General features: G+C 36.1%; 3 protein-coding genes across 3 annotated transcripts; all 3 read right to left on the bottom strand.

Annotated features, from left to right (window-relative positions):
• Window positions 1-2: 2 nt before the first annotated feature.
• On the bottom strand, window positions 3-4,501 carry LOC113503010. Its single transcript, XM_026884796.1, has 7 exons — window positions 4,094-4,501; window positions 3,771-3,950; window positions 3,107-3,269; window positions 2,696-2,799; window positions 2,136-2,291; window positions 1,515-1,766; window positions 3-1,229 (listed from the first exon to the last, which is right to left on the bottom strand). Exons 1-7 carry the CDS (start codon window positions 4,449-4,451, stop codon window positions 148-150), a joined length of 2,295 nt encoding a protein of 764 aa, XP_026740597.1. The 5' UTR covers window positions 4,452-4,501; the 3' UTR covers window positions 3-147.
• Window positions 4,502-5,993: 1,492 nt separating this feature from the next.
• Window positions 5,994-7,098, bottom strand: LOC113503223. The gene is made up of 2 exons (XM_026885116.1): window positions 6,796-7,098; window positions 5,994-6,342 (listed from the first exon to the last, which is right to left on the bottom strand). Exons 1-2 carry the CDS (start codon window positions 6,947-6,949, stop codon window positions 6,080-6,082), a joined length of 417 nt encoding a protein of 138 aa, XP_026740917.1. The 5' UTR covers window positions 6,950-7,098; the 3' UTR covers window positions 5,994-6,079.
• Window positions 7,099-7,171: 73 nt separating this feature from the next.
• On the bottom strand, window positions 7,172-9,531 carry LOC113502988. Its single transcript, XM_026884769.1, has 4 exons — window positions 8,914-9,531; window positions 8,580-8,774; window positions 8,049-8,211; window positions 7,172-7,319 (listed from the first exon to the last, which is right to left on the bottom strand). The coding sequence occupies exons 1-4, from the start codon at window positions 9,263-9,265 to the stop codon at window positions 7,172-7,174; spliced, it is 858 nt and encodes a 285-aa protein (XP_026740570.1). The 5' UTR covers window positions 9,266-9,531.
• Window positions 9,532-9,836: the final 305 nt, after the last annotated feature.

The following is a 9,836-nucleotide window of genomic DNA, read 5'->3' as shown; positions in this document are numbered from 1 at the left end:
AACTGCCTCTCATCGTAGCCATCTTATATGTTTTATTATTTTGTATCTCACATCTCTGTCTGCCAAAATTTGCAAATTGCTGTTTAGTATCAATTCTTCATCACTATACGATTCAGCACTTGTAATGTTATCAAAGTGCACGACTTTTCAGCTGCCATATAAATTCGTTTTCAAATTTATTTCTTCGTCGCTATAGCTTGAAGACTCTCGCATTTTGTGAATAAGTTTATTTTTTGAAGTACGTTTGGACTCTTGATCTGATCCACTCATTAATGCCACTTTAAATTTTCGATTGTTTTCATTTTGTATTTCTGCTTCGAACTTCTTTGCAAGTCCAAGTAAAAAATGTTTACCAATTGTTTCGAATATGTTTGGCGTTGGCGCAGTTTTTACATGATCTGGAGCTATAGCTTTTGTTTTGTGAATAGGCCAATGTTTCTTCTGAACTTCTTGGTAGTTTTCTTCACTGTCGCTTGCGTTACCATTGTTGCCATTAGTTTTTATCTGGCTTCTAACTTGACTTGGATTATTTGTTTTTTTGAGGAACTTTTGTTGTTGGTCATATTGGTCATACTGGCCATACTGATTGTACGCATCTTGAAGATTCTGATCATTACGTTGATCGTATACATCTTGTTCACCACGTAAATTATGATTGTCCTGACGATCGGGTAAACCTTGTTTATCTTGCTGATCGTATAAATCTTGTTCATCAAGTTTATCATGACGATCGGGTAAACCATGTTTATCCTGCTGATCGTAAAAATCTTGTTCATAGCGATTGTCATGACGAACGTGAAAACGATGTTTATACGGTTGATCGTACAGATCTTGTTCATTACGTTTATCCTGGCGCTCGCGTAAACCAAGTTTATCCTGTTGATCGTATAAATCTTGTGCATCACGAGAATCATGTTTGTCAAGACCTCCACGTAAATTATGTTCGTCTTGACGACCTTGTGCTCGTAGTGAATCACGTGGGTTGAGTAGATCTTGTTCATCATATTGATCATGTGGCTGTAGTTTTTCGTTTTGATCATTGTGTTTCTTATGATGTGAACGGTAACGATCATTGTGATGCAAGTGGTGCTCATTCCGCTTCCCATGTTTATGATGTGTTTTCAAAGCCTTAAACATTTCGCGATGCTTTCTTAAAAATTGACGTATGCGTTTCTGGTATTTGTGGCTTATATGACGTCGCGATGGTACGGTGACTGCTCGTCTTTTTTCTACAAAAATGTGAAAGTTTTAGTCATTTTAAAGGCATTTTTTTATTTTTCTATCTAATACGCGGAAAGCGATAATGTTTGCAATTAAATACAAACCTAAGTAGCTTGGATATCACATTATTTTAATTGTATTTTAACTGCAATTTAACTGCACGTAGTTCTAATGCAGTCGTGTCAACTGAATTCAAACTGCTCTTGAAATAAAATTTGCGGTTGCATTGCAGTTGAAATGCGGTCCGTCTGTCTAGAGCCTAACAAAGAACTACTTAGTTTCGTCTTGCTTACCGCCTGTAAAGTTACTTGGTCTTCCATTCGTCAACGCCCCTATACCATAAGTGACTTGTCTCTTACTTGGCGAAGATCCTTTTTTATTACTTTCTGAATCTTTCTCATCTCTTAAAGGATGATAAAAAATAAGTTTGCCTTCATTGAGGCATGACAGGAGTAACTTTTGTTCTTCAGTGCCATGAAGCCTAAAGAACGGTGCTAAAGCTGCACGTAGCATGTCTTTGCTTACTTCAGATGCACTTTGTCCTCCTGAGGAAAGATACAATACGAAATTATTATTTAATTATTTATTTAATTTAAAATGAATATTTATGGTTGGTGAGGCACGCTTGTCTGTTATCAGGCTATATCTCATGAGCGCTGTTGCAGTTTCACAAATGTGTATCGTTGAATAACGAACACTAAAAATAAAGTTTGAGTTGTTTTCGATCGATTCGATCATAACTACCACCATATTTATTTGTCATCCTCTGACTTGTTTATTTTTAACCTATTTATGCGGAACGTCTCAGATTCCAACTCGTACCTCATTGGTTGTTTCAGTTCTTATAATTTCTTTAAGTTATAAGTCTCCTAATGTTTCGTTGATTAGTTTTGTGTATCAATGCGGTCGCTTACCATCTGGGTACATGTGGAACTCTTCTAACGCTCCAAAAAGAGCGATTCCCTCGATTTGTAAAAACATAGCATCAAGTTTCCCGAGGCATTCATTGAGTTCCCAGCTTGCTAAATGATTTATTTCGTCCATGATAGGAAGAGCCGATTTAGACATGTCTGTAAGAAATACAGGATATAGTGTGAAGTAGGTATAGCTGTTAAAGAGTGAACAGTAATAAAAGTGAATAACACAATTAGAAACTACACCAAAGTCGTATTTAGGTGTTTGTGTAGACCAACTCTAAAAGTTGCTAAAGAAATCTGCCTATACATAATGGGCAGACATCAAATACAGAATATATTCAGCCGCTAATCATTGACCAAGAGGGCCTCATGCATGTAACATTATGCGGAATAACAAGTGAAATCCGTTCTTAGTACCAAAAATATTATTTATCGATAATTTCTATCGATAATTAAGATCAGAATGGAATGGTAAACTTCAAATGTAGTAGAAATAACAATTGGAATCCGTTCTTAATAATGAAGATCAGAAGAAAAAAATGTCAAGATAATTTTACTTCTCAACTCGTGGATGGATTTTGAATTCATTGAGTTCATCAAAATCGTGATGTCCTTTCGAATGTTCTTGTAGAAGTTTGAAGATTTGTGTCCCGACAGCACTCTGTAACACCATCATATAATTTAACTACCCTTAAATTAAAAACTAGTCAAGTAATTATCACAGTAGCGACTATCGTTATTGCTACCAGGAACTCCAATAAGTGACATTATGAAATATCTATTCGTCAAGATTATTGACGGCTTAATGTTAGACCGGAGATCTGTCAAGTCGAAAGGTCATCAGTTCAATCCCAAGACAGAGGAGTTGTAAACGCCTAAAGGTTTCTTATTTGTAACACAGAAATTCCCCACCAATAATTTATGGCAAATGTTTATTACGTTAGTAAGCATGATTTAAAATTACTTACCTGTCAGCCACCTCTTCCATTGAACTTAAGAGAGGTGTAGTATTGTTAGGATCCCTCGTCGTGAGCATTTCCAAAAACTTCGTCAACCCAACAGTGAAATAGCCGTATTGTCTTTTGTTCATAGTATTTATAAGCTCAGCAACAAATTCAGTATTACCTGGATCTGGGATAATTTATTTGTTGAATATTATTTCATCGTCTTAACAAATGAAATGCCAATACGATGATAGAAGATGTAAGTCACGAGCGACAACCAGCGTACAATGGGTAATTAGTTGTACCCTACATTAATACTCAAATCATCGATCTATCAAACCTGTACTGAAGATGATCTATAATGCCAGTTTCACCATCTCGTTGCTATCGTCATAGTAAAAGAAAATGCGGACTAAATACATGTTAACAAGCCTAAAACACTTTTGGTGCTGAAATAAGTAATCTCAAAGGTTGTGTTAGATTCACTCCATCACCTGATGCTAGTGCAATGCAGACATGCCGTAGAATGTAGATTCTCTGGTGAATGTCTCTCTCTCTCTCTCTCTCATAGAAAATGCTCTGGTTTCCTGTTAATAGGTTATGGAAGAAGGAAGCTGGTGTTGCATTTCTAGCCAACAGCTTGTTGACAACCGCATGATATGTGACAATGTGAGTGTTATACACTTACGTGGCGTATTTACAAATGGCCAGTTCAGATACACACTACGTGGAAAGTCTTTTGAAAACACCGCTTTTGGGGCCCTTTCTGTAATAATGAATCGGGTAGTCGTCGTTGTGACATCCTTGCCCAAAGTGGTTGTTGGCGGTGTTGTTGCCGATGTCTGTTTAAAGGTGCTGACTCGAAACGCTGAAGGGCAAAAATTAAAAAAACAGAAGTGGATTAAAATTATTTCCTTATGGACAATGACTATTTTGCTAAGAACTTCTGTCATGCCGTCAATTATCGCTGAGGTTTAAGCAACTGGGAAATTTCATATTTTGAGTGCATACCAGGTAAATTTTTGGTGTTGTGGGCCCAGCGTGCGACTATATCTCTGATAGCTATTTCTTGTGTTACTGGTGCTAGTGTAGGTTTGTAACGCAATCCATTTTTGGGTTCATGCGGGCTCCGCACGACAGGAGGGTTTGGTTTCAGAGCTGGTGGTGGCTTTTTCGTGGACCACCAAATGTCAGACACCTGATAGTCCATGAAGCCAGTCGCAGCATCTTTTTGGTGCAAGTCATAATCCGTCTTCGATAATTGTTTCCTTTCACTATCTATCTTGACTTCGATGTCAGCGAGCATATCGTTGACTTGCGTCAGCGACTTTTGCAGCTGATCAACTAATGGCTTATTGTTGAATTGCATAACTGAAATAATTTTCGAAATTTAGAATTCCATTAAAGTTACATAGAAGAGATGGCTTTGATAATAAAAAAATATTAATCTAAGCGATTAATTTAAGATTACAAGACATAGAAAAGAATCTAAAACTATTTGCTACAGAATGTGTTGATAAGTACTTACTTTCGCTTTTAACCGATATAATTGCTGAAACGAAACTTAAAAGTAAACCAGTCATTATTTTTCAAATCACATTGCCAATAAAAAATAAAATTGCATTGACAACAACATCACATTTTTATGATCAATAAAAAAAATCAATTCCATGGATGAATTTAAGTGTTTATGATTCTTTACACCTATTTATTTGAAGTGCAAATATACACAAACAAAATTGTAATTTTAGTTCTATATTCAAACTTATTGTTCTGTATTTTCAAAATAATTTAAAATTACCGTGTAAGTTAAGATTAGTTTGTAAGAGGCTTTTATATCTTTACTTATTTGTTAATAAAGGACGTGATATTTTTGAAGTTTTATTTTAATATACCTCGTTTTTGCATGGTTTTACAAATTGTCCACGATTTTAGCAATCACTACCTAACTAGATGACTTGAATGGAAACGTGCCCTGACTCTCTCAGTGCCCGTGGCTGGAAACATTCAGCAAAATGCTATTCATACAATCTTTATCACGGTATAAACCAGGATTAGTATCATGATGAACATTCAGTTGCCTGGTCTCGTGTCATATAAATGAGTCTTCAAGTTGATTTCTTCATCACTGTAGCTCGAAATCTCTCGTATTTTGTGCACAACTTTACTGTTCACAAAATGCTTGGACTCTCGATCAATTCGCCTTTTATTTTCATTATTTATCTTTTCTTCATACCGCCTTGCAAGTCCAAGTAAAACTTGTTTGCCAATTGTTTCAAATATGTTTGACAATGGTGCAGTTTCTGTAGGATCTTCGCTATTTTCTCTTGCTTTATGAGTCGGTTCGAGTTTTTTACTTCTTCTTGCGTTGTCTTTATTTTCTTCAAACCTTCTAACTGGTCTCCGATTACTCGTTTCTTTGAAGAAGTTTTGCTGCTGCTTACTTTGCTCGTACTGTTCAAACCGATTGGACGGATTTTGAGAGTTATATTCATCGTGTTGATCTTGTGAGTCATTATCGTTATGAAGGTGATGTTGATTTAGCGAGTTTTGTCGGTTAGGTAGATCTTGTTCATCATGTTGAAGAAACAGATTGTGTTTATTGTTCTGATCATAATGTGCGTGGTGATGATTGTCATGGTGTAAGTGATGGTGCTTATTCCGTTCGCGATGCTTTGATAAAAACTGTCGCATTTGATTCTGGTATTTGTTACTGAAATGGCGTCTCGATGGTATAGTTGGTGCTCGTCGCATGGCCGACCGAAGTTCTACGAAAATAAATATGAGAAATTCAAAGCAATGCAACAGCTTTAAGAATTATATAAATCGTCCTTGCATTGCAACACAAGCATAAGATATGTCATCTTCATAAAGGTTTATAACTAATATAATTCAAATAGTATTAACTATAATAACTATTAAGTGTTCTAACCTACTTAAACGATTTTAATGGAAGTTTTCCTACAATTTTCCGTGGTCTAAAGGATCGCTTGTATCTTACTTACCTCCCGAAACGTAATTTGGTTGTCCATTCACAATCGTATCGGTTTCCTTTGTTTTGACATTTGATGGCATATTATATGTGCTTGCTCTGAATTGTGCAGTCTCATTGCCGTTTCTCAAGCGTCGAAAGCTAACGTTTATACCTTCGTCAATGCATGACAGGAGCATTGCATGATCGTCAGTGCTGTCAGTCCTAAGGAACGGTGCTATAGCTGCAAGCAGCATGTCTCTGCTTACTTCAGTGGCTTTTTGTCCACCTGAAAAAAGATTACCATTATTCTCTTTCTATCTGATGTTATCTCACAACAGACACTGTCGCAGTCATATCGTATTTTACACAATCCATCCATCGTTTCTTTGATGGTCATCTTCCCCTATGTTCATTGACACCCATGCTCAACACCTTTCTCATCATATGATCCTCATTCCTCCGCATAAAATGCCCATACTATGACAGCCGGTTGCCACGTAGTTTCTTTGTAACCGGTGCCACTTCCAAACTACTTCTTTCGAACCTCTTATATACTAATTTCTTTCTCTATCCGCATTCTTCTTAACATTCTCATCACTGCAGAAAACGAAAGTCAGTTCACGACTAAGGCTCCAGTTAGGTACAAATCTAATCGAGCGTAAAATACCGTAAGTTAACCGCTTCAACTGCTAAGTATGTTATCGTATAATTTCTTCGTGCATTATTAATTATTTCTTACCATCTGGGTAGTTATGAAATTCTTCTAAGGATCCGAAAAGCGCGATCCCCTCATTTTTTAGAAACATGGAGTCAAATTTTTCGAAACAATCGTATTCGAGTGGAGTAGCAAGAGTAAACTTGTTTTCGACAATGCGCTGACCCACAGCGGCCATTTCTGTGAAAGATTTTATGTTATACAGGGTTTTACCATCGTATCAAATTTAAATTTTAGAGCCCTAAGCTGTAGAACATACAAACACTTACACACTTCTTCATTTACAGTATTTAGTTATTATTGATTATATTAGTTTAGTAAATTGCTTGATGGTAAATTGATTAACATTTATCAGTGTGAAATACCTCAATTTTAGCATTTTGCAACATTCTATTTTTTGTTATATTAATGACCTAAGAAAATATGAATGACAAGAACTATTACGTTGCAGTTCGTCGATGGGATGCGAGTTCATGGTCTTCATCAAAACAACGACATCGTTCCGAAAGGCCACGTAGAATGCAGGCCATCTGTGTGTTTTTAATAATCTGTAGCATAAAATACACATTGTACACTAGTTAATACCTTCGCTAGACTTATACCTTTGAAAGGGGAAATATTAGATTTTTGTTGAAACAAAAGATTTTCATTCTGGGCGTTGATATTTGGTCAAAAATGCATAAATCGTTTTAAGGGAATTTGAGTATCAACATAAAAAAAAACAAATCTTTGGTGTCAATATGATTTTTATCATTTTAATATATTTATGCGTGCCATGTGTATGACAAGTGCGTATACTATCCCCTTTCTCGTGTCAAAGGGGATGTGCAAGGTTCTTCTGACTATGTAGACCAGGGCGTGATCAAACGCTTAGCTATAATTATCATGTCAATCAACAGGACGTTTAAATAGTCTTAAACTTTTTCTACTGATTTTTGTGTCATTCTCGAACATTATTTAAACTGCGACAGTTTGTGAACGCATTAAAAATTTCTTTATGTGAAATCACTAATAGAATAAAAAAATATTAAACGAATCAGAGGGCCCAGACAAAATTACTAGGCTCGCAATCAATATAATGAACTGACAAGTCAAGTCACTTATCAAAAAGGACGACAATTTGAGAAATACGAACGATTACACTGCTTTATTCTCGTGTTACGTCCATACCCGGCTATAGTTAATTTGTATTTAAGTCGGTAACATTTTCCTTAAGCATCTTAAATAACATTTTATCTGGCGTTTTGATGCCTCTTATGAAATTTAAAATGACTCACTTGCCAGCAACTTCTTCCATTGCAGTTAATACTGGTGTTGTATTGTTGGGATCCCTGGTAGCGAGCATTTCCAAAAACTTGATCATCCCGACAGTGAAATAGCCGTAGTTAGTTTTGTTCATAGCACTCTCAAGCTCGTGGACAAATTCAGTATTACCTGGGTCTGGTAAAAATATGTGTGTTCATCATTTTGTTTCATTCTCTTAAACAATAAAAAAAAACTCTGCGAAGCCAAGATAGTTACTGGCCTGCTGGTGGTTAAACTGAGTTAGTCTTTAATCTGAGTTAGTTCGATTCATCATCAGGCCTTCTCAGTCCAATTCTGGATATAGGCCCCTCCCATGACACGCCACTCCCTGTGTGAGGTTTGATTCTCACACGCGTCTGGTTTTATCATACAAGCTCTGCCTATTTTTTGACCAGATCGTTGGCGGTACTAAAGCAGAGCAGGTTTGTGTGCTCTTATAGCTAGACTGTTGATTTTTCACTGATTTCCTTGTTAAGGACATCAGACCGTGGTGTTAAACTTACGTGGAGTATTCTCAAGCGGCCATTTTAGATATATGCTATGGGAAATTCTTGGTATAAACTGTGGCTCCGTAAAACTTTCTGCAGTGATTCCTGATTCTGGGGTATTCGTCGTGATCGTGCTTAAAGTGGTCGTGGTCTTAGCTATTGACGACGTTGATTTTGATGTTTTTTGTGTTAAGTTTCTGACACGCAGCGCTAAAAGAAGAAAGTGAGGATACTTGAAAAGTTGCACATTATGAGATTACGTAAATCTGAGTTTGTTAGCAAGGCAACTGGGATTATCAAAACTCAAACCCTAATTCACCGATGTACATCATATATTTTAAGTGCATACCTGGTAAACTTGTGGTGCTGTGAGCCCAGCGTGCGACTATATCTGGGATAGCTATTTCTTGTGTTGTGGGTGTTACTGTAGGTTTGTAACGCATACCATTTTTGAGTTCATGCGGGCTCCGCACGAAAGGAGGGTTGGATTTCAGAGATGGCTCTTTCGTGGACCACCAAATGTCAGACACCTGATAGTCCATGAAGCCAGTCGCAGTATCTTTTTGGTGCAAGTCATAATCCGTCTTCGATAATTGTTTCCTTTCACTATCTATCTTGACTTCGATGTCAGCGAGCATATCGTTGACTTGCGTCAGCGACTTTTGCAGCTGATCAACTAATGGCTTATTGTTGAATTGCATAACTGAAATAATTTACAAAACTGAAATATATATTTGCATAAATAACAAAGGAAAGAGATCAACTTAGGATTTATGTTAAAGTGATACCTATAGAAGAATAAGGAAATAAATATGAACTTCATACTTAAGATTAATTACAAAACATTTTAAATTAGCTATATTAGGTGATAGAATATGAGCTGATAACTACTTACTTTCGCTTTTAACCGATATAATTGCCGTAACAAAACTTAAAAGTACACCAGTCATTATATTAATGTCAATAAAAAAATAATGTTTGCACACCACGTTACAAATTTATGACCGATAAAATAAATTCAATTCTGTGGAAAAGTTTAAGACGTTTTAGTGTTAATGGACAGTTATTTGAAGTGCAAACCAAAAAAAAATCCATTTTTTTATTTTTCTACTCTGTTATGTGTTTGAAAAAAGTTAAACTTATCATCATTCAACATAAGTTTAGTTTGTAATATAATAGGCGTTTGTGATCGCAATCATTCTCAATAAATTAATAGACTTTTAAGTTGTTTCATTTGCTCTATTTTGGATACAGTTTACCGACCATTATTTG

Source organism: Trichoplusia ni, chromosome 18, assembly GCF_003590095.1.
Source record: "Trichoplusia ni isolate ovarian cell line Hi5 chromosome 18, tn1, whole genome shotgun sequence".
In the NCBI taxonomy this organism is placed as follows: Eukaryota; Metazoa; Arthropoda; class Insecta; order Lepidoptera; family Noctuidae; genus Trichoplusia; species Trichoplusia ni.
Note: the sequence above shows the minus strand (reverse complement) of the source record. Positions and strands in the feature narration are given on the sequence as shown.